The sequence below is a fragment of the Macaca fascicularis genome, chromosome 10 (assembly GCF_037993035.2).
Source record: "Macaca fascicularis isolate 582-1 chromosome 10, T2T-MFA8v1.1".
Classification (NCBI taxonomy): Eukaryota; Metazoa; Chordata; class Mammalia; order Primates; family Cercopithecidae; genus Macaca; species Macaca fascicularis.
The window spans coordinates 63,935,404-63,959,300 of record NC_088384.1 but is presented as its reverse complement, the minus strand read 5'-3'; the positions used below and the strand labels follow the sequence as shown (position 1 = coordinate 63,959,300).

General features: G+C 47.5%; 2 protein-coding genes across 24 annotated transcripts; both read left to right on the top strand.

Moving 5' to 3' along the window:
- Positions 1-1,347: 1,347 nt before the first annotated feature.
- On the top strand, positions 1,348-5,315 carry NXT1 (nuclear transport factor 2 like export factor 1). Its single transcript, XM_005568187.4, has 2 exons — positions 1,348-1,608; positions 4,524-5,315. Exon 2 carries the CDS (start codon positions 4,585-4,587, stop codon positions 5,005-5,007), a length of 423 nt encoding a protein of 140 aa, XP_005568244.1. The 5' UTR covers positions 1,348-1,608; positions 4,524-4,584; the 3' UTR covers positions 5,008-5,315.
- A 3,437-nt stretch (positions 5,316-8,752) lies between these two features.
- On the top strand, positions 8,753-23,418 carry GZF1 (GDNF inducible zinc finger protein 1). Of its 23 annotated transcripts, none has more exons than XM_074004626.1 (6): positions 8,753-8,915; positions 15,525-16,915; positions 18,180-18,274; positions 19,924-20,091; positions 20,739-20,896; positions 21,281-23,418. In XM_074004626.1, the coding sequence occupies exons 2-6, from the start codon at positions 15,546-15,548 to the stop codon at positions 21,527-21,529; spliced, it is 2,040 nt and encodes a 679-aa protein (XP_073860727.1). In that variant the 5' UTR covers positions 8,753-8,915; positions 15,525-15,545; the 3' UTR covers positions 21,530-23,418. The 23 variants fall into 23 exon arrangements, 12 of the variants coding, with proteins under 12 accessions (XP_073860727.1, XP_045218331.2, XP_073860731.1 ...); XM_045362396.3 differs by having other exon boundaries at positions 21,235-23,418; XM_074004625.1 differs by lacking the exon at positions 8,753-8,915 and adding an exon at positions 12,720-12,839.
- Positions 23,419-23,897: the final 479 nt, after the last annotated feature.

Genomic DNA, 23,897 nt, shown 5'->3' with positions numbered 1-23,897 from the left:
ACTCTCATTCCCACTTCCATTCCATCCATGCCGATTTAGATCAATCCAAGTATCACTGCCTTGGGGTTCATAAAGTCATTTCAGTTCATAAAGCACCGCAAATGCTCCTTCACCCTCTCTGCTCAGCCTCCAACTTGTCCTTTTAATAATCCAAACTCTCCACCTACTTAACTGAAGTGTGTGCGTGGGGTGGGGGGGAGGGAGCGGGGGGGGGGAGGGGTGGCCTATACTAAACAGCCCAACTGTTTTCAATGTGTCCTGAAATCTGAGACCAAGATTCTCTTAGGAATGCAAGCAAAGGGAGCCGATGGGACGCCAAGAAAGCACAGGTTAAACTACTTCACTTCATCTAGCCCCAGTTCTCTCCTGGCTTTGCAATTAATTTTTCAGCCTCAGACCAGCAGATGGAGCTGAAAATGTTGTCTAAAGAAATGAGGTTTTTCTTTTAATTTACAAGCTACAGTTTCTCAAACCTCCACACTGAATGGTTATATCCTGTTGAGCCTGTTGGTAAAGTTCAGTAAAAATCCAGTCCTCATTCCAGAACAGCTGAAACTTAGCTAGGGACGCGGAATAACAGAATCCCAACTCCTGACGGGCCCGCGTTTCCCGGGACACCTCAGGCCTCAGGGCAGTGGGAAGCCGCCGTCAAGCCCCCGCCTCACCCACGTCCTACCCTCGCCCCAGTCTCCTCCCACTCTTAGCTACATTTCCCATGTGACTAAAACTGGCTTTCTCTGTGTCCACCAGGACATCGCCTCTAAGTGGCTTAAGCTCCTAAGGAGCGCGATCGGCTCAGGCACTCCGCCACGCGCATGCCACAGGGCGCGGCCGGCCTTGCCCTCGCTGTGGCCTCAAGCACCGCGGCGCCTCACATGTTGCCATACGGAAGGCCTCGGCTGGGTCAGGCAGCTGCTGCTGGCCGTGACTGCATCAAGTAGTGACGTTTCACGAGCCTTTTAACTGAAATCACTCCAATACAAGGGCATGCGGGACTAGGTGAAAGCACTTCACCCAACCCCACACAACGTCCCCTCCCTCTCCAGCCAAGCGGCCTCCTCGCAGCGGAAAGAACAGCGAGGATCTAGGGGCGGGACCTGAGAGGTTTGGCCCAATCAGGGATCCCACCTAACCAGACGGGCCGGGGTCTGTGACCCTGTTGGACCAATAAAAACTCGACGGCGGATTTGCCGGGGTTTCTGGGAAGGTGACACTCCCGGAAGCTACCACCTCTTATAAGCCACACACGGGCGGAGATAGCCTTCCGGCTCGCAGTCCCACTGGCTAACCTCGCTGCCCGTCACGGGAATGCGAGAGGGGGCGGGGCCGGAGCGCTCGCGTCTGCGCGGAGTCCGGCTAGCAGCGCGCGGGAAGCCGCGGAACTGCGCCGGAAAGTCCCCAGGCTGTGGGGCCCCGGTGACCCAGAGTAAGCCTCCAAGAAGGAAGAGGAGGGAAGAAAGGCGGCTCTTCCCGTGCCCCTACCCGAGGCCTCGGTGGGCCCACCCTGTGACCTCCGCGGCCGGCCCCTCGGTGGAGCTGCGGCCCGCGCGGGGGGCATCCCGACCGTGGGCGCAGCGGCCCGCGCTGACCCTGGACGTCGCCGCGCAGGTAGGTTGCAGTCCCCCCGGCGGTCTGACCCCGGAGACAGCCTCTCGTGCATACCCCACGCCCTCCTCCATTGTCGGGAATAAGACACGGCTGTACCTTTGTCCACGTGGTAGAGTTGCCTCTCTACTGTGCAAAACGCGTGGCAGCGAATTCTCTTCAATGAGGAGAGGCGCGTCCCCTCGCAGAGCAGCTCTCGGGTCTGAGGAGGGCAGGGCAGGGCGTGCGTCTGTCTAGGTTTGAATTAAAGGCGACTCGCAGGAAATGCCACTGTGGTAGCTTCTCCCGTCCAGCTCTGGACACTCGACGGTGCGGGCCGTGGGAGGAGGCGGCGATCTTCACAGCCTCTTACTCCAGTCCTCAAGGTCTGGTTCTTTTTCTGATTTGACGCAGCGGGGCTGACAGCCCCATAGGTAACTGAGAACCAAAAGTGGAGATGGTCCTTCTATGGAGTGTGGGGGCGTGGCCAATTGTTAGATTGTGTTTGGAAGGACAGCCAGGGGCGGGGAAGAGGGGCATTTCTGAGATGATGGGGGGACTGGTGCCATGGAGGGAAGAGGAGTGAGGTGGAGATCGGGAATTCCAGCCAAAGAGAAATGGGGTCCCTGGGAGAAAATTCCCACTCCGGCAGTCCTGGAGTTGTCCTCATGGAGACTTGCTTACGCGAGTAAAAGGACAGCATCGTCTTGACAAAATTTCAGCCCTCAGTCTAGTCTTGTAAATGATAGATCAGGAATGCTCTTAACCGTCATTACCTTGATCCAGCCCTAGGTTTCCCTTTTCTCATTTGTAAAATTGTTATAGTAATACCTTTTTCATTCATTTGTGGTGACATTTAAATGAGGTAATATATGTGAAGCTCTTAGCAAACACAGCGCTGCTTCTTCGTGGGTTCCGCGTGGGGTGGATTCAACCAACCTCAAATCAAAAATACTCTTCAGAAAAAGAAAAATGCCTTTGTACTGAACATGTAGAGGCTTTTTTTTCTTGTCATTATTTCCTAAACTATACAGTATAACAACTATTTACATCCCTTCTACATTGTATTAGGTGTTATAAGTTACCTACAGGTGATTAAGGTACATAGGAGGATGCTGCGCATACGTTGTATCAAACAGTACACCGTTCTATCAGGGACTTCAGCATCAGCAGGTGTTGGTATCCTCGGGGGTCCTGAATACAGTTCCTCACAGATACCGAAGGACCGCTGTACTTAGTTCAGAGTACAGTTGAGGCTTCACTTTGAGGTCTGTGGAGGGCGTGGAAAGACCCAGGTCTGAAATTGGCTCTTAACTGCTCATTTTTAGGACAGCTTCCCTCCCAGCCAGCCCTTTACCAGAGGCAATGCACCACCTTTGCAGCCGTTAAAAGAACCTGGCTCTTTCCAGCCCTATGTGGAATGTTTTATCGCTTTCATAAGCTAATCATTTAAAAAAAAGGTCTTTTTTTGAAATGAAAAAAAAAAAAATCACTATTTAAGTTTGTAAGTATAAACTATTTTAGTAATGTCCTCTATTTTAGTAATCCAGTATTTTAGTAATGTCTTCTATTTTAAGTGAAATATTTTAATTATGGAGAAAATAACGTAACAGTTGTACCTGTACCCTGAAAAAAGTAAATGTCAATTTTTTTTTATGCTTTTTACTTTTTTATTGGGGGGACAGTGTGACATTTCAGCTATAGTACACATTCTGTGCCCACACACCCAAGAACTTTGAAATTTAACATGTCTTTCTGTGGAGGCACTGTGGCTCCACAGGACTGATGTGGTGGATATTAGTACCTATGTAAGCTGGGTGTCCTCCCTTCTAATCCCCACTCACCCAAGAGATTTGCTGCTTCCAGTTTACCATGGGGATTATGGCTGCCATTTTGGTTCTGTCCTCATGTCATTTGTGTTTCTACCCTCTTAAGAAACCTGCCTTCTCTGCCCTCCTGGTTCCTCTTGAGTGAGCTCCATGATAGACTTTCCCAGACTCAGCAGCTGACGAGCATTTCGTTGGTTTGGTTGGCCTTTATTGAGCCAGTGACCACTCTTCCCTTCTAAATGGTCCACTGTCTTTACCAAGGGGCAGTCATGTCTGTTGCAAGCATTCAGGAAAGAGTGGCCTTCCATAGTCAAATGTACTCTATTTTATAAAGTGTGATTTAAAAAATTAATGGTCCAGTCAGCCCTCCTCATCCTCTGGGAATTGATTCCAGCAGTCCCCCTACCCCTGCAACAGACCAAATCTGCTGATGCTCCAAGTTCTTGATATAAAATGGCGTTAAGGCCAGGCACGGTGGCTCATGACTGTAATCCCAGCACTTTGGGAGGCTGAGGCGGGCAGATCACCTGAGGTCAGGAATTTGAGACCAGACTGGCCAACATAGCGAAACCCTGTCTTTACTAAAAATACAAAAATTAGCCAAGCGTGGCGGTGGGCACCTGTAGTCCCAGCTACTTGGGAGGCTGAGGCAAGAGAATCCCTTGAACCTCGGAGGTGGGGGATTGCAGTGAGCCGAGATCATGCCACTGCACTCCAGCCTGGGTGACAGAGTGAGACTCAGTCTCAAAAACAAAAACAAAATGGCATAGCACAGTCAGCCCAATATATTTGCAGGTTTCGCCCTGAGGTTGCTTGAATCTGTGGATGCAAAACCCTCAGATATGGAGTGCTGACTATAACTAAATGTTTTTAACTAAACACAATGTATACTGTCTCAGTTTGCCACAGTGGTAATCCCATCTTAACAATGAGCAAACTGAGGCTTGGTAAAATTAGACATTTAGGTGTTGGGTACTATTTGAGCCTACAGTCATTGTTCTGCAGTCTGTAACTATTTTGCCAGTAGTAGAAAAGGAGGAATGTTCCATTGTCAGGGCAGAATGAACTTTGGCATTCACATGGGTTCTCTTCAACCTTACTTCCCTGCAGCCCCTGATTCCCCAAGGCAGAGGAAATACCCTGGTGGAGCCCTTCTTCCATAGAACCAGAAATGGCATCTGTGGATTTCAAGACCTACGTGGATCAGGCCTGCAGAGCTGCTGAGGAGTTTGTCAACGTCTACTACACCACCATGGATAAGCGGCGGCGTTTGCTCTCCCGCCTGTACATGGGCACAGCCACCCTGGTCTGGAATGGCAATGCTGTTTCAGGACAAGAATCCTTGAGTGAGTTTTTTGAAATGTTGCCTTCCAGCGAGTTCCAAATCAGTGTGGTAGACTGCCAGCCTGTACATGATGAAGCCACACCGAGCCAGACCACAGTCCTTGTTGTGATCTGTGGATCAGTGAAGTTTGAGGGGAACAAACAACGGGACTTCAACCAGAACTTCATCCTGACCGCCCAGGCCTCACCCAGCAACACAGTGTGGAAGATCGCAAGTGACTGCTTCCGCTTCCAGGATTGGGCCAGCTAGTGGGGGTGGCAGAGGTCTCTGCTTCATTCAGCCCTAGCTCTGTAGAGAAATGCAAACCTCAACTCTCAAGGATATGAGGAACACAAGTTCATTTCTGTTGTTGCGGAGACACTGCAGACTCCACTGTGCTGAGGTTGAACTCTTTTTTTGTTGCTCAAGTTCTAGGAGTCCCTTTCCTGAATATATACTTGTTTGTGATAGTTTCCTTTTCAAAGTAGTAAACTTTTCTATTTTTCTACTTGCCCAGTAGAGACTCTGATTCTGGAAATTCTGACAAATAATTTAATAATATACATGTTGCTTCTTTCCCCCCGTCTGATGTGTTTGACCAGGTTTTGAGGGAGGAGGAAGGCTAAAGGCAGAAAGCATAATAGGAAGCACCCGCACAGGGGTGAGGATCAGGGCTTAGTACCTACCCCAGGCACCGGTATGCACACAGTTGACCCACCTGGAACTGTGATTCACAACCCCATGCACACTAGAATCCCTTGGGACACTGAAAATTACCTGTGCCAAGGCCATACTGCAGACCCAACCATGCTTGAGTCTGTGTGTGTGGTGGTGGATAGGGGTTTTTTTTTTTGTTTTTTGTTTGTTTGTTTGTTTTTGAGACAGGGTCTTGCTCTGTCACCCAGATTGGAGTGCAGTGGCATAATCTTGGCTCACTGCAACCTCCATCTCCTGGGTTCAAATAATTATTGTGCCTCAGCCTCCTGCGTAGCTGGGATTGCAGGCACATGCCACCACACTGGTTAATTGTTTGCCTGAACCTTTGAGGGTAGGGCTGGGCATGGGCAGTTTTTAAAAGCACCCTAGTTGTCTTTTAGGATACATCACCTTAGGATGTAGCAGAATCACCTAACAGATGACTGGGCCCTATCTTAGCACCTTAGCTGAGAATTGATGAGAACAGATGAAATACTAGAGTTAGCTAATAATTGCTTTTAAATGAAGCCACTATATTAAACTCATTCATAAAGAGAAAGTGAATCAGTACTGATTCTGAGAGGAAGAAGCACTGAAACTGTGATGGAGGACATCAGAACTAGAAGCTGCTTTTACTGATCCTAAAGGCCAAACCCAATTGCATTTCTCCAATGTAAAGAATAGAAAACCCTGTAGAAGTTGGACCAATAGATGATGTGCCTGCCATGCTGCAGCTTCCCCAGTTGTCTTTGGTAAGAGTGTGCTAGGTTTGGGATAGGGTAATCAAGATATTGGAATGGGAAATTTTGAGAAGGATAAGAATTCTGATGAGCACAGTGACATGGGTAGCTGTTTCCTCTTGACACCCCTTCCCTTCTCTATGATCTGAAGGCCAGTGTTTTGAGAGACAAGGGACCCATCTTAAATACTTGACTTTCTCATTCACTTTGTAGCTAGGCCTGACGTGATTAAGTTCTGGCCAATGTAATACAAGGACTGAACTTGTGGGAATTTTCCTTCAACAGACCCTTCTTTCTTCCCCCCTCTATCCTGCTGCCTGGAAAGGTTATGCTGACCTGACCACAGGCTCTGGCTCAGTCTTGGCCAAGAGAACAGCGCAGCTATACCCTAGAGGTAGGATAATGCTAAGCTAAAAGGAGCCTAGGTCCCATGTGTAAACACCAAAATAGGCCCAGCTCACTCAACCTAAGACTTATTTTTAAATGAGAAATAAATCTCATCTTAAGCCATTATCAGTTTGGGGTGTGTGACACTGACACACAGCAGTAATCCTAAGAGAGGAAAAGGATTTGAATGGGGCAGACTGTGTTCACTATTAGGGCCAGAGGACGCGGGTCGGCCCCAACTACTGCCCCTCAGGTCCGGGCCAGACCCCCAGTGGGCAGGGCGGATAGGGCACAGGGCACTGCGTCCCCACCCACACTAGCCTGGTTGCCGGCGGACTCTAAAGGCACAGCGGGAAGCTCCGCCCTTGCCATGCCCCCGCCACCCGGGAAGGCAAGACAGGTGTGCGTGGCACCCTTCTCCTTCGTTTCTGGGACACATCACCAACCGGCCGTGCAGCAGTTACAGGCAGATGGCTCGGCTCGTCCCTGTGGGTGGGGTTTCCCAACGGCGGAAAGCGCAAGCCCCTCCCGTTCTGTCCAGCGCGCTGCCGCTGCCTTAATTATAAGGCAGATGAAGGTGAAGAGTTTACTGGTTTTTATGTTTACAACTTTTTGTAAATTTTAAGTTATTCTAGAAAGTTTAAGAAATTAATTATGCTGAGGAGTGTAATCAGCACGCAGTGCGAGTTTGTTCTTATAGTGGCCACGTCCACAAACCCTGTGGTGTGAAGAACAGAAGGCGTTCTGCTTTCTGTGTTTCACCGGCTCTCCCTCGCTTCAACTTCCAGGTACTGGAGTAGTGGTGACAGCAAGGTCTGTTGGTTTCTTTGATTTGGGTTTGATGAAAACCCACTCCAGTGGGGTACGGGGTGGGCAGGGAGAACAGGGGCTGGGGTGGGAGGGGCAGGAGTTGGGGCCTGGGGGCGGAGGAGATGAAGGGGAGAGTAGCTTGGAGATATCTGGAAGAGACATTGGAAGGCCGGGGGAGCTGAAATAGACATTAAGTGAAGCTGAGGAGTCCTAGTGAACCCGTTACCTCTGATCCAGCTATGCCCAGAACACCAGGAAATCAAGAAACTTCTGAATGTGGTCTGCTGCAAGTTTGGAAGGTGCACACCTGTTGCTGCTGATTTGGACAATTTGGGGGAAGAGCAGATTTAGATGCTGCTTTGGTCGACCTTGAACACCAGCCCTGCCTCCCCTATCACCTTGCCAACTTAGGGCCCAGTCTCTCCTTTAAAGAGCAAACAGAAAACTGGAGAAAGTTACTTTGTCCTGTAGACAAAAGCCTGCGACTAGGTAAGAGGAGGGATCCATGATGCAAAACTTAAGACCAGCCTGGTCAAAAAGGCGAAACCCCATCTCTACTAAAAATAGAAAAATTAGCTGGGCGTGGTGGCAGGCGCCTGTAATCCCAGCTACTCGGGAAACTGAGGCAGGAGAATCGCTTGAACCCAGGAGGCGAAGGTTGCAGTCAACCAAGATCGCGCCACTGCATTCCAGTCTGGGCGACAGTGAGACTCCGTATCAAAAAACAAAAAATCTTACACATAACCAACGAGCCTTGTGAGAAATGGCTTAACATTGTGACACCTTGCCCAATTTTAAAGCAGGTAAAGGCGTGTGTTAAAACTCAACTGTTGAATTGAACCCCAGCTGCTTAATTTGATGTTGGACTGTAATCTATTTTGCAGCACTGTAGAGCCTTGGAATCTGCACATTAGGAAGAGCCCCCACGAGGCAGTGGCGTTCTTTCTCGATCAGAGCCCACACGCCTCCTGGGGCTCCCTCTCCCGAGCCGGGCTCCCTGTGAGCGCGGCCGCCGCTCTTCTGAGGGCTGCTCTTCCCCCATGACAAGAACGCCACGCCCTAAGCAGCTCTCGGAACCCAGAGCGCCCATGGGCAGCTCTCGCCAGAACGTGCTGACCGAGGTAGGCTGCCCAGCAGAGTAGGGATGTTGAGGAAAGGACAGCAGCTCCGCAAAGGAGCTGGGTAAAACCACAGCCCAGACCCCGCTGGCCACCAGTCCGAAACCAAGACGCAGGGGGTCGTGCTGGTTTGGCACTCAACCGCAGGTTCCAGTCTCCCGGATACAGCCGACGTCACTACCCTGCGACCGCTCAGGACCCTTCGGAGGACGCTTTTGTCAGCTAGTAATCCCGCGCACCATGTGACTCCGGCGCCCTAACCCCGCCCTCCGTCTCCAAGGAGCCCTGGAAGGAACTATACCAGCAGCTCCAGAAGGCGGGGAGAGGCGGGGCCGGACTACGGGACAGCCAATGGGCGGGGAGCGCCGCCCAGCCTGACCCACCGGCCGCGCCCTCACGAGCCTGTGAGCGTGCGCCCGCCGTGCAGGTGAGGGACAGCGAGGACGTCTAGTGGGTAGGGCGCCGGGGTTGCGCGTGCTTCCGCGTTCTTCCTAGCGCGGTTTAGAATTTGATACATTTCTTTCCAGTCTATTTCTATAGATTTGTTTTCAAACCAAATCAGGCCCTGTGTAAAATAGTGTAGCCGTCTTTACTCATTGTAACATGGTGAGCATTTCCCCAAGCTATTACACATATTTTTAAACGTTGTTTTAATGACCGGCATAATAATCCAGTGCTTGGATATATCAAATTATTGACCATCTTCTTATAGGTGAGATTGTTTCCAAAGTTTCACTAATAAAAGTGCACTGCAGTGAACGCCCTTACATAAAAGTTCACTCCCGTGTACTTTCCTCGTGCAGAGTTCTGCAGCATGAAACACTGTATTTGTCAGTTTCATGTTTTATCAGTGGTTTATTATTGTTTTTATAGTATTCCATTGTCAGTGAAGTATGCCATTCACACTCTCAAGTGAATTGTCTATTCGTATTATTTTTAAAAAAATAACAAACATAAACTTAGAAAGGAGAGCTTTATTTCTTCAAAGGGTGATAACCTGCAAGGTGGCCCTTCTGACAGGCTGGGAAGCATAGCCTCTGGCAGAAGCTCAAAAGGCAGGCACCTGGAGGGAAGGGGGCCTAAGACAGGCATTCAAGCTGAAGGGCTTAGCCAAGTACAGGAAGAGCTATGAATATTCATGAAACGCATCCTGACCCATGCTTACTGGACAAACATGCATGTTACAGGTGACTTATGTTTACTTTGGGGTGGACTCTTAGCATTTACATGTATTCATGTATTACACTTAACCCTATATGTTGAAAGGTCTTTTCAGGACACTAATGCACTTGTGTGCAGCCTCTGTAAACCGCCAGAATCAGCCCCTGTTCGGTTGTTTCCCATCAGGAAAAAGTTACTGCAGTCAGCCTCTGGTCCAATCAAAGTAGTAATTATTTGTGGAAGTGGCATGGCGGGGGATGGGGGGCGTCAGCATGTGGAGGTGGATGAGATGCACAGTGTTTGAATATTGCTTATCTAGAAGCCAGTGCTTGTTTGGCTGCTAGAGAATAAAAACCTTGTGGCAGTTAGGGCATAGTTTCTTCCTGAAGTGTAGAGGTGCGTGACAACCCTTGCCGGGCATGGCCCTTCATTGTTTATCATTTAGTATTGCCACAGAGTCCGTGAGTCTTATGACCTCTATATTAACCTTAATGCTAGGATGGGTGATGCACAGAAATGAGGCCTGTCCAACCTCTTGTTCCATCATGGCCAGGAACTCGGTTTTTAAGGTTTATTTTCTCCCTCTTGGCCAAGAAGGAGTCTGTTCAGTCAGCTGGGAGGCTTAGAATTTTATTTTTAGTTTACCATATACTTTGCTACTTTTGTGTTAGGCTGGTGTTTTTTACCTTATTCATTTCCAGAAGTTACTTTGAATAAGCTTGTTGTAATTTCTACCTTGGAACCTGATCTAGTTTATAAATTCCTGTAGCATTTCTAAAGATAATTTTAATATAAAATATATGATTATCATATGCTGTTTCTTTCTTTGGTTAGGCATTAAAGCTATTAAGACACTCAACTAAAGCAATCCTTTCAGCATTGAATGCTAGCTAATGTAATCAGAGATGGAGTCTCGTTCTATTGCCCAGGCTGGAGTGGAATGGCATGATCTAAGCTCACTGCAACCTCCATCTCCTGGGTTCAAGTGACTCTACTGCCTCAGCCTCCTGAGCATCTGGGATTACAAGTGCCTGCCACCACTCCCGGCTAATTTTGTTTTGTTTTTTTGAGACAGAGTTTCGCTCTGTTGCCCAGGCTGGAGTGCAGTGGCACAATCTCCTCTCACTGCAACCTCTACCTCCCGTGTTGAAGCGATTCTTCTGCCTCAGCCTCCTGAATAGCTGGGATTACAGGCATGTGCCACCTCACCTGGCTACTTTTTGTATTTTCAGTAGAGAAGGGGTTTCACCATGTTGGCCAGGCTGGTCTTGAACTTCTGACCTCAGGTGATCTGCCCACTTCGCCCTCCCAAAGTACTAGAATTACAGGTGCACGCCACCGTACTCGGCCTAATTTTTGTATTTTAGCAGAGACGGGGTTTCACCATGTTGGCCAGGCTGGTCTTCAACTCCTGACCTCAAGTGATCAGCCCACCCCAGCCTCCCAAAGTGCTGGGATTACAAGCGTGAGCCACCGTGCCTGGCCACCTTTTTGTAATGCAAAACAAAATCATAAAACATGATTCCGGGCCTGCTGGAGCCATGAGTGAAAACTGCATCCATTCCAATTTCTTCAAATCATGGAATGCAAATATAAAGAGAGTCGGCCTAAGAAAGATTTCTGTCACTCATCCATTCTTCAAATATTTATTGAGCACCTACTATGTGTGGGAACTTGGCTCCTGTTCAGGAAATACAATTAAAAGTACAATCTCCCAACCCTCTTCAGAAAGGTAGTGGAGAAAGAAAACACTTTTTAATTGAATAAGCATTAAACTAGAATGTGATACCCATCACAGGCAATCCACTAAGAGACTGCAAAGACAGAAACCCCACTCTTTTGTGCAGCCCAGCAATCCATTACACACGTTTTCAAGATAAACAATAAGTAGTTCTCAAAGGAACTTGGCAGCACTTTTCATCACACACAGTTCATCTAACCTGATATTGGGGTGATCCTTTGTGTTAGCCAATTGGCTTTATCTAGAGGAAAAAGAAACTTGTATCTTTATGAGATAATTTTGTAAGTTGGAGCAAAGGGCCCACTGAAGTTAGGCTCCTACTCTCCCATTAAAACTGGGAGATAGGGGCATTAGTTCCCTTGATACTTAAGGTCCTAGAGAAACATATATCTAGGTTAAAAAGCGGACAAAAAGGCCTAGTCTTCAAAAGGATTTATATATTTCAAAGAGTGGAAAAAGTACGTACACTAATTACCAGTTTTCTAAAAGTAAATGTTCAAAGAAAAAGGGAGGGAAATCTCTTATTTTCAACAGGAAGTAATAAACCTCTTATTTTAAATTTGTACTTGTCTTGACAGTCCCCAAACATTACAAACTCAACCTATCGATAAGACAAGGCTGAGTTAACTGCGGGCCACAGTAAGGGACAGCATGACCTGGCAAAGCTTTAGCAATGGTTGGGAGCAAAAGGCAGTCAGTTTATGGAAAACTGGAAGTCTGACTTAAGGCAGGTGTTTCAAAGCGGGCTTTAGTTAGTATTGAGCAAGAATTGGTGGAAACAGCAAGATTTCGAGGAGTCAGCGAATCTTAGGGCATTAATTGTGCTTTCCCCAGAAGAGTGGATGGGTCTCTGAGGAATTCTGTAGTGACAGGGAACTCCTGGAAAAATAAAGCCCTGCAATAAAGACCTCAGGGTGCAGTCCCGGCTCCTGGCGCGCCGGGTCCCCCAGCAGGGGCGGGGGCACCGTGGAAAAAGCACCCCAGAGGAGAGCGCCGCGCCCCGCCTGGCGCCTGTTCTCCAGCAACCGTAGAGGCATCTGCGCGCGGCTGCACCCCCAATAGCCACGGCGAGTGCCAGCTCCAAGCCCGGCTTTACGCGAGGTCCCTCGCGTGGCCACGGTGCCCTGCGGGTGCGCTCGGCCTCGGGGACCTGAGCAGCTCTTAGTAGGAAGCGAACTGCAGGGCACACCCTGACCGCAGGCTGCTGGGACAAGGAAGCTCTGGCGCCTCGCGGCCAGAAGCCAGGAACGGACGCGAAAGTGACCACGCGCCTCGAACGCTCACGTGACCTTTCGCGACTGGCTCCGCCCCGCTGTGGCGTGCCGCAGTGCAGACGTCGGTGTCTCCTACGCAGGCGCAGGTCTTGGCTCGCGGCGGGTGACGCAATGCGGCGGGTGACGCAATCCGGGGTCGCCAGTCAGTCGCGCGGCCCCGTGTACGTCAGATCAGGTAACTCTGCCTAAACAGCTACGCTGCCCGACTTGCGCGCTCAGCCGCTTCCTCAGCCCCGCCAGGGGCGGGGCCGACCGCGGTAGGGGAGGGGCCTTCAGTGACCAATCGGCGGTGCCCGCGCAGGGTACCACGCCCCGCCCAGCCGGGCCGGCCGTTCCTACCGGCCTGGTCCAGCGGACAGGGGCGGCAGCGGGGGCGCCGGCTGGAAGGTGAGTGCGTGGCCCGCAGGCCTGGCCCCGGCCCCTCGCCGCCCGCCGCCGCCTTCCTGTCGTCCGCGCTCCCCGGCTGCTCTGAGGAACTGCGGGGTCTCGGGGATGCGGGAGCGGGGGCAGGGGGCGGCCCGAGGGCCTGATCCACGCGGCCCCGGATGCCCGCGTTGGGAGGCGGCGCGTCAGGACGAGGAGGGGCTTCTCTGTGGCTGCAGTAGTTTGTACTCCGGGTGGTCTTTGGAGTGGCCAAGCGGCGTCCGGGCGCTGGGGAGGCCAAGTGGCGCGGGCAGGGTGGGAGGTGCCGTGAGGATGGCGAGGACAGCGGCGGCTTTAAGCCCTCCTGGAAGCCCGGCCCCTGTGGCCGTGGACGGGGCTGCCGGTAGCAGCGTCTCCTGGGAAGGGTTCTGGCCCCGTGAGCCTCGGGGATTCAGGGGCCGCCGACGTTGGTGCAGATGCCGGGCGCACTGGGAGGCGGCCAGAATGCCAATGAGCTTCGGCGGACACGCAGCTGTCACCGGCCGCAGACGGCCCTGTCGCCACTTCCAGTGTCTGCACTCCAGTAGCCAAGCAACATAGGAAATCGCGCTCAGACCCACTTTGTTGATTGAGAAATCAGGTCCCCTCGAGGGCCCTGTTGGCAGAGGTCTGGGGAAGTCAGGGCTGGCAGTGTGTATGGGCATCAGGCTGACAGCCCTCTGCAGCCTTGTTTCCCCAGGCTGGGGCTGGGACCACTGAAACCCCGCCCCACTCTTATAGATCCCTTGCTTAGGCTTTGTCAGTGTTCTCACAGTTTACTGTGGCGTCTCCTTCAGGCGACATTGATCAAACCTCATAGGTAGGCCGGGCGTGGTGGCTCACGCCTGTAATCCCAGCACTTTGGGAGGCCGAGGCGGGCGAATCACGAGGTCAGGAGATCATCGAGACCATCCTGGCTAACAAGGTGAAACCCCGTTTCCACTAAAAATACAAAAAAAATTAGCTGGGCGTGGTGGCGGGCGCCTGTAGTCCCAGCTACTCGGGAGGCTGAGGCAGGAGAATGGCGTGAACCCGGGAGGTGGAGCTTGCAGTGAGCCGAGATCGTGCCACTGCACTCCAGCCTGGGCGACAGAGCGAGACTCTGTCTCAAAAACAAAAAAAAAACAAAAAAAAAAACCCCAAAAAACCTCACAGGTACTTGTTTACAGCGGAACTCCCAGAGAGCAGTCTTTTGCGTGTTTGGGGGACTGGTGGTTGTAGGGAGCGGTAACTTTGATGAGACCAGAGAAGGGGAGAGGAGTGGGACTGGTTTTGCAGGGAAGATGATGACAAGTTTTTTTCTAGACATGGTGAATCTGAGGTGACATCTGTGATCTGGACGAAGGAGGCTAGAAGGAAGGCACCGTGCTTTGGATGGATGGTAACAGGAATTAAAAAGGAAGCTAGCTAGATTCAGGAACTGAAGGGCAGGAACGAACTTCGTGGAGAAAACATATTCAGGGAGTTGGGGGAAAGCAGCACAAATGATGATGCGGGTGAATGTATCTGGAGGCCTTGGGTGGGGTTGGTGAAATTTGCATACCCACTGCAGTGGAAAGATTTAGGGGCTAATGATAGCCCTTTGCCTCTTTGGCGAGGCTGAGGGGAAGAGGGTGTTGAGTAGTTTGAGTTGAATCCGGAGTCCTACCAGGGCCTGGCTCAGATGCCAACCAGCCATTGACTTTACCCTGTTAGGTCCTCATCTATGAAATGGGGATCACTGTAGCACCTTGGCCTATGTGTGGGAAACCAATAACAATTAGCCAGCAAGTTTCAGGCTCATGGAACCCTGGTAACAGCCGGTCAGCCTTCTTCAGAGGAGGAAATGGGTTCAGAGAAGTTGCTTGCTCAAAGGAACACAGCTTGTAAAAGCTGTGGAACTTGCATTATTTCAGTAGAGTAACAATAATTCAAATTACGAGGAGTTTAGGATGTTGGGAACTACTTTTCCGAGTTTTCCTCATGGAAAGTAGTTATTTAGTTGGTTCTTTTCAAAGGCAGAAATGATTCCCTAAGGTTTTGGATTTGCTCCCAGATGGTGGTGGCTATGAGTTTTAATTATCTGGTGTCCTGATCAAAGAACTAGACGTTATTGTTGCCATGAATTCTTTTACAGTTTTGGGGTCTATATTTGTAAGCAAATTAGACAGTGACCTTGGTGAGCAAAATACTGTGTTAATGTATTTCACTAATCATAGCTTCCATCATTTGTTTATCACTGGAGCAAATCTTAGAATACACTATTTTTTTCATGCCAATTTATTACCTTAGGAAAATGCATGAGGAACTTCACTTTAGAAAACTGTGCTAAGAAGTAAAATGTCATTCGAATCTTTACCTGAGTAATGCTAGATTGTTAATGAGTCTGTATCTTCTCAAGTACTGAAGGAATCCTCATAAATTTTAGTCCTTTTGCTTCAGTGGTTGCTCATGCATAATTCTTGTTTCTTTTTCAAAGCTGTTTTTGGAAGGAAGAAAGATGGAAAGCGGTGCGGTTCTGCTGGAATCCAAATCCTCCCCATTTAACCTACTGCATGAGATGCATGAGCTTCGCCTCCTGGGTCACCTGTGTGATGTGACAGTCAGCGTGGAGTATCAGGGCGTCCGCAAAGACTTCATGGCCCATAAGGCAGTGCTGGCTGCCACCAGCAAGTTTTTTAAGGAAGTGTTCCTTAACGAGAAGAGTGGGGATGGTACTAGGACTAATGTCTACTTAAATGAAGTGCAGGTTGCTGACTTTGCTTCATTTCTTGAGTTTGTCTACACTGCAAAGGTACAGGTGGAAGAAGATCGGGTGCAGCGAATGCTGGAAATGGCTGAAAAGCTGAAATGTTTGGACTTATCAGAAACTTGTTTTCAGTTAAAAAAACAGATGTTAGAGTCGGTACTTTTGGAGTTGCAAAATTTCTCAGAGTCCCAGGAGGTGGAGGTGAGCAGTGGCTCCCAAGTTAGTGCTGCTCCTGCCCCCAGGGCAAGTGTGGCCATGGATGGCCCTCACCCCAATGGTCTCACGGATTCCTTGGGCTACCCAGGAGAGATAGCCAGCAATGGCATGTCTTCAGATTTGCCACCAAAGAAGTCCAAGGACAAACTAGACAAGAAGAAAGAGGTAGTTAAGCCTCCCTACCCTAAAATCAGGAGAGCTAGTGGAAGGTTGGCTGGGAGGAAGGTCTTTGTGGAGATCCCTAAAAAGAAATATACGAGAAGACTCCGAGAGCAGCAGAAAAGTGCTGAGGGTGACATGGGGGACTACAGGTGTCCCCAGGACCAAAGCCCGGACAGGGTGGGCACAGAGATGGAGCCAATTTCCAAAAATGAGGGTTGCCAGGTGGGTGCTGAGTTGGAGGAAGTGTCGAAGAAAGCAGGGCCGGAGGAGGAAGAGGAGGAGGAGGAGGAGGAGGAGGACGAAGAAGGGGAGAAGAAGAAGAGCAACTTTAAGTGCAGCATTTGCGAGAAGGCGTTTCTGTATGAGAAGAGCTTCCTGAAGCACAGCAAGCACCGCCACGGCGTGGCCACCGAAGTGGTGTACCGCTGCGACACCTGCGGCCAGACCTTCGCCAACCGCTGCAACCTGAAGAGCCACCAGCGCCACGTGCACAGCAGCGAGCGCCACTTCCCATGCGAGCTGTGCGGCAAGAAGTTCAAGCGCAAGAAGGACGTGAAGCGGCACGTGCTGCAGGTGCACGAGGGTGGAGGCGAGCGGCACCGCTGCGGCCAGTGCGGAAAGGGCCTGAGCTCCAAGACTGCGCTGCGGCTGCACGAGCGCACACACACGGGAGACAGGCCCTACGGCTGCACTGAGTGCGGCGCCAGGTTCTCGCAGCCGTCTGCGCTCAAGACGCACATGAGGTACGCGTGGAGCCGTCCAGATGGGTCCCTGCGCACTGGAAGGGCGTGTCAAGCACTGAGGTCGTCCTGGGATTTGGACCCAGTGATGTCTCACTGCTTAATTTCTCCGCTCCAAACCTGGGGGCTTATTTCGAGACAGCGTTGAGTTCTCTGTCACGGTAGAGGGGTTGCGAATGATGGCTCTGCTCCCTTGTTCTGAGACCCCCGGGGCGCCCCTGCTGGCATGGACGTCCCCCTGGTGGGACCGCGACAGTGGCCACGGGCTTTCCCCGCTGTGCTGGAGGAAGAGTTGGGCCTCGTTGCCTTTATTTCTCCTTTCCTGACTCTTCATTTAGATCTTGAGTTCTGTGAACCCCCCAGGTCCCACAGTCTCAGTAGAGACCTCAGTGAGATGCCATTTAGGGCTTTAGGATTCGTCTCTGGTCTTTCGGTTCTCAGGCTTGGAAGGAGTGCCATCTGGGCAGTCTACACTCCAGAATCTGGACAGACAATGCTTTCTGTTTCTTAATATGTTTCTGAACTATAGGTGTGTGGTGATGTTTTTAAGTAAGTTTCCTTATAGTTCTTAGTATGTTTATTCTTGAAATCCCAACAAGCCATTGTTTTCTGTTCTATTCTAGTTCTGCCCTCAAACCTAGGTCAGTCTTGGGTTAGTAGCATGGTGTTCATCTTTTACTTTATCTAATAAGTTAAAAATACTTGGTTTAGGAAGTGCTCAGTAAATTATGGTTGATTGCTGCTTCATACTAGTTGTGACATTAAAATGCCTATGCATTTTAAAAATGCCACCTTCAGCATTTTGAGAACAGTTCTCCTTTCTCTACCGGTTATGTCATATTAGGAAATGAGAGTAACATTTTTGATCATGTGACACTTAATCAGCAGTAGTTCCTAAGGTGTTTGTGGCTGATTATTCTGTATGAGATAGCTTTACAAATATTAGATGGTGGTCTTTAGTGTTTTAAAAAATCTGCAAAGGCCTGGTCTCTACCTGCACATGCCTTATAGCACCAGCAGCAGGGCTTATGAGCAGGTGTAGATGAACATTCCGGTCAGTGACTTAGGGAAAATGTGTGGATCCATTGACCTTGTGCAGAAACTCAGTTTATTTTGGGATGGAGATTATGGGCTCTTGACCTGTCACTACAGTCATTCTCATTAGGTCTCTTGGAATAAATGATTTTTGCAAGATAGAGTGGAAATTGTACTGCAAAGTAAGCTTTGAAATACATCCTAAGTTATCATCTGAATGTTGTACTTTCAGAATTCATACAGGGGAAAAACCTTTTGTCTGTGATGAATGTGGTGCAAGATTCACTCAGAACCACATGCTGATTTATCATAAAAGGTGTCACACAGGTAAATACCCATGCTGTTGTGATTGAATGTCTTTCCTAGATGTAGAAGGAAATGCAATTGATTAACTTTGAAGTTGACATCTGTCAAGGTGGTGCAGGTTCAAGCCATGATATAGCTTTTCCTAGTAAGTGAGCAAAATGAATAAACATACACCCACTGCCTTCGTTGCTAGTGTGCATGTGGCCTTGGCTTTCATACCACCAGGCCATAGGATCTGGCATGCAAGTCTTAGGTATCAAGAGATATAAAATAGTTCTTACTGTTGTTAACTGAAAATTTTTTTTCTAAGACTCTGTCCTAAAGAAATTGTCCAACATATGGGAAGAGCTATATGCTGTTATCCCCACTTCTTGCTATTTTTATTAACTAAGAATGGGAAACAGCACAAGGAAGTGCTCCAGTAAACTCTGGTAAATCTATACCCTGGCTTATGACCCGGCTATTCAGAGTAAGGGCTCTGAACGACATGAAAAAGTCTGTGCTTGGATGTTCAACTTTAAAATGCACAATTAAGCGTACAGTTAACCTCAACTGTATTGAAAACCTGCACATAAAAGACCAGAAGAAAATAAGCTGTTATGATATATTAAGGTAGTAGGATTATCTCATTTCTGTTTTCCAAAGTCTTTATGATTTATTATGTGACAGAGAAAATTTAAGTTGGCTTTATTCTGCTTCAGCACAGTAACCCTGAGGTTCAGAATCTTGTGGAAGATACAGAAGCATACAGCACTGAAGTGTTCCAGTTCTTCTAAGTTTCTTCTCTGCTTGCATTTTTTACTCTTACTTGTAAACACTGGCTTATAAGTCTGAAGTTCAAATGCAGGTGAGACAGAGATGACATGTCTCTGACTCATTAGACACATCTGTGTGATTAGACACCAGTTCTGCTCATTCTGAAGTCATAATTCATGTCATTAAATGCAAATCTCATTTAATGTCATGAAATTAGCATTTAATGACATGAGTTACGACTACAGAATGAGTAGAATTGGTGTCTAAAGAAAGCTTGGGATTGGGGACAAGGTCAGGTTATAATGAAGGATTAAGTTAGAATTGGTCCTTTGGTAAGAATATTAACATGGTAAGATTTTATTAAAGTCACTTTTTATTTTGATGTCTGTGAAATCAGGGGCACAGCTAATAATTTGGTAAGTCTGATTTGTGGGATTAAACTACAAAAAGTGAGATGGTATTTAAAACTTTTGTCCTACAATTCAATCAAGTTGATTGGAGTTGCTACTCTAGAATAGTGATATATATCCATTGTCAACTTCCCCTTTATTCTGATAAAGATCCATAGAAGTGTTCCTTTGAAAATAATCCAGCAGTTCCTCCAAACAGAAGTTGTGAAATTATTTTCTTGTTTGGAATAATTTCTAAAATGTGAGCCAGCTGAACAAACAATACCTCTTTGATTCTAGTCAAATGGAATTTTTCTTGCAATTTCCAAGGATATTTTACACCAACTTTCAGTAAGTACCAAGCATCTTACATGTATATTTTATGATAGTTTTTACTAGAAAATGTAACATGCTGCCTACAGGCACTTTTGAGGAGTTCACGTGGGTTTTAACAGTGTAGGCCTACTGTTCCATGGGTTTTTCATGCCTGTATTGTTTATGACTTTATTTCATTTTTTCATGTAGGTGAAAGACCTTTTATGTGTGAAACATGTGGCAAGAGTTTTGCTTCTAAGGAGTACTTAAAACACCACAATAGAATCCATACTGGATCCAAACCCTTTAAATGTGAAGTATGTTTCAGGACTTTTGCCCAGCGGAATTCACTCTACCAGCATATTAAAGTCCACACAGGTATGGTTGGAACGTCCCAGGGAAGGGAGTTTAGTTTGGCCAAAAAAAAAAAAAAAATTCCAAAACTTGTAGATTTACCAGTAAATTACTTGGAACTAAGCTTTTGAAGAAAACTGGCCAAACTTTGTATGTGATAATAGCATTTTTTTAGAGATTGTTTCTAACTCAGAGAAACTGAAAAGTGGGAGCACTTACAATGGGAGAAGACTAAGTCCCTTTTGCTACATGGAGTTTTTACTGAAAAGGACAGACAGCTTAGTCATGGTGTGAATGTAGGAAGTGGATGTGGATGTGTGGACATAGGGATGATCTGTACATGTTAGTATATGTACACGCACACATGCATATTCAGTTGTTAGGGGACTTGTAATTTTAACTCCATTACTGTGGAAAACAGGTGTCATTCCTGTAGTTATAATACCTGCTGCAGGCACATGTCTTGGCCCCTTTTTGGTGTAGGCCATAAATTCTTGGTATTATAGAGATAGATTTGTAGCCCTTAAGGTGTTCCCAACATAACCTTCCTTATGCTGGATGCTGAGGCTTCCCAGTGGTTTGCAGCAGCATCATTCATTCAAGTGTGTATTCAGAATTAAGCACAGTAGGCCAAAGAGACCCACCAGCAGTCTCCTTTCTCCCTGCCTCAGGGGAGCGTCCCTACTGCTGTGACCAGTGCGGCAAGCAGTTCACCCAGCTCAACGCCCTCCAGCGTCACCGCCGCATCCACACAGGGGAGAGGCCGTTCATGTGCAATGCGTGCGGACGGACATTTACCGACAAGTCCACTCTTCGGCGGCACACCTCAGTAAGCAATGGGTTGGCTTTTTTGAGCAACAAGCTGCTGCCCTTAGATACACGGAACCCTAAAGAGAAATACCTACCACCATTCTCCAAGGTGGTTACGAGACAACAGGTACTTTCTCCTTGGGTTGTCTCTGCAGTGGAACACTCACGGAGTGAATGAAGCCCCAAGGCCCAGGGAAAGCACAATCCATGATGACTACTCTGTAACAGTGAGGGTGGCGGCAGGCGGGTACTTATTAGTGAAAGTTGAAAATTGAAGTTGTAGAGGGACTGTTGTTTTAAAAGATGCACTTGTTCAGAGACACATTCAGTGACTTTTGTTTTGTGTTTAACTTATAGATACACGATAAGAATACTCCATGGAAGTCTTTCCTTGTCATTGTAGATGGCTCACCCAAGAACGATGACGGACACAAGACTGAACAGCCTGACGAAGAGTATGTGTCGTCCAAACTTTCGGATAAATTGCTGTCTTTTGCAGAAAATGGCCATTTCCACAACCTGGCTGCAGTCCAAGGCACTGTACCTACCATGCAGGAGAACAGTTCTGCAGACACAGCCTGCAAGTCAGATGACTCCGTGGTGTCCCAGGACACCCTGCTGGCCACCACCATCAGCGAGCTTAGTGAGTTGACCCCACAGACAGACTCGATGCCCACACAGCTTCACTCTTTGAGCAACATGGAATAAGAGCTTCAAGCAGTTCTCATCCTGTTAGTGTGCGTGTGTGGTAGCTGAACTCAAGATGATGTGGGGCTAAGATAAACAATTGTTCACCTGCAAAGATGTGGGCAAGAACGGCCTCTGCAGATTTTCCTGAACTTCTGCTAACTTGCACGGCTTTATCACAGCATTTTAAAAGCTTTCCCTCAAAAATCCTGATCTGCATGATCTCAGCTACTTTATTGACAAACAAGGCAGTGAACATAACCTCACTTAATTCTGGTGTAGGGTGTATGTTAATCGTTCTAATTCTTGATTATCTTGTTTAGACAACTGCTGGTCTTAATTGCAGAGTACAGAGCACTGAACCAGCTCCTGATGTTGTCGTTAGCAGTCTTCCTGGCTTCTCACCCTGCCTTATATTTCCATGTGGGTTTACTTCTCTCATAACTACTTTTAAGGTGTTTTTCTTCCAAGCTGAAATAAAACTGGGGCCACATATTTTCAGCCATTTCTTCCCTGTTGAATTGAAGCAAATCTGATTTTCTGTGGGGACCCTCAAATGCAACTGAAGAAATGGATGGTTGCATTCATTCCTCCCCACCCCCCATTTGTAGGCAGTAAACAAGGTATGACAGATTGAACACCTGCAAAACTGCTAGCGTAATCTCAGCACATATGCAGCTAGGAAGTTTGTCATAAAATCAAATGAGTTTGTCTAAAATCTCCTAAGAAATGAGATGAGGCTGTTCAGTTTCAGTCTTAAAAAAATCAGATTAGGTAAAAGCTGTCCTACCAAAGAGTCTAGCAAAACAATATAGTATTTTTTTGCAGAGGTGTGAAAAATTAAGATGCTTTAGAGTACTTGAAAGTTGTGTAGTCATTTTATTTGCAAAATGAGGTGACTGTGGCAAATTGTAGAACAGAGTATTAATATTTTTGCCAGGTTTTTCTGACTTGATTTCTGTAATTTCCAGAAACCCAGACTTCTCATTTCCACACCTAGAGATGGAAACAGGCAAGTAACTGACATGTCTGTTTCCTTGGGAGCATATGAGAACATAGCAGAAGGGACCAAAAGTCTCAGCACACTTACCTCCGATTATGCCTTAAAGAGTTGATTGTGAAGAACCAGTAACTTTGTCTCAAATGCTCCTTTGGCTGTTTCATGCAGGACTTAATTATTGCTTTAAAAAATTCACAATGAAAAGACAAATTCTGCTGTATTTGCTAAACGTTGACATTTGGTTCTAGGGCCTTGAGTATGTGCCATGTGCTTGTGAAATGCTTTGATTCACATGTAACATTTAAACATACTAATTTAAAAAGGGAACCTTGGAGAATTCTTTTGTTCACTAGTTCCTTTTTTCTCTACATTTTTAATTTATTAAACTTGCTGTGAAAACACTTTGATCTTCTAAGAGGAAGGTACTTTGTCCGTAAGTTCCAGGATGAAGATGTAGCTGCACTATGTCAGAAATTAATGAGGGAAGACTTTCTTCCTAAGTGCTTATGTTTTAACTTATGTTAGTGAAACCACTACAAGGTGTTTCAGGTGCTGATAACATGTTTCACACCTGCCCTTGGAGGTCACAATACTAATTTACTTCAAATTTAGTTATGACAATGTCACTGTATCCTACTTATGTTTACAGAACAAATAAATAATGACTGTCACACATCCAGAGGAGACCGAACCTACCCAGCTGATGTACTGTTTTATGGAATAAAGTCACTTGATCAGAAGGAATTGAAACAATAGATTATTTTGTTACCTACTGGAGGGATTTTTGTCTTGAATTTGTTTCTTTAGAAATTCTACAAAAAAAAATGGTGTTAATAAATGTCTGCTTTGTAAAAGTAGTTTTGCAATTTTTTAAAGATCTATTTCTGTTATAATTTAGGTTCTGCAGAAATAGGATTCTTAATTGAAACATATCATTTGCTTAATTACATGAATAATGAAATGTAAAATCAGGGTCCATAAGCCTTTATTTCATACAGTCCTAGGATTAAGCTGTTTAACTGCTTGGATCCCAGCTGGTCTCTGGCAGTGGGATTCTGGAGAGGAGAAATCCTGACCTCTGCTCATGTGCAGGCCGCAACCAGGCTGGGGTATGTGTAAGTGTGGTTAAGTTCTCTGCCACTTTTTTCAATGTAAAAAGTAGGCATCAAAGATATGACTTCTATATACATTTCTCTGTCTCTGAGAACAGAGAAACCTAACCCTGTAGGAAACTGGTTACAGAGGACCTCCTAGAGCATCTGCCCCATTCCTCCAAGTCCAAGCACAGCCATGCTGAGTGGAAGCGAGGCCACCCTCTGAGTGGATTGGTCCC

Excerpts from the sequence above, each read along its gene's own strand:
- NXT1 (XM_005568187.4), top strand. The coding sequence starts at position 4,585 with ATGGCATCTGTGGATTTCAAGACCTACGTGGATCAGGCCTGCAGAGCT.
- GZF1 (XM_065522693.2), top strand. Across the intron at positions 18,275-19,923 it reads TCATAAAAGGTGTCACACAG|GTGAAAGACCTTTTATGTGT; the intron begins GTAAATACCCAT and ends TTTTTCATGTAG. Across the intron at positions 20,092-20,738 it reads GCATATTAAAGTCCACACAG|GGGAGCGTCCCTACTGCTGT; the intron begins GTATGGTTGGAA and ends TCCCTGCCTCAG.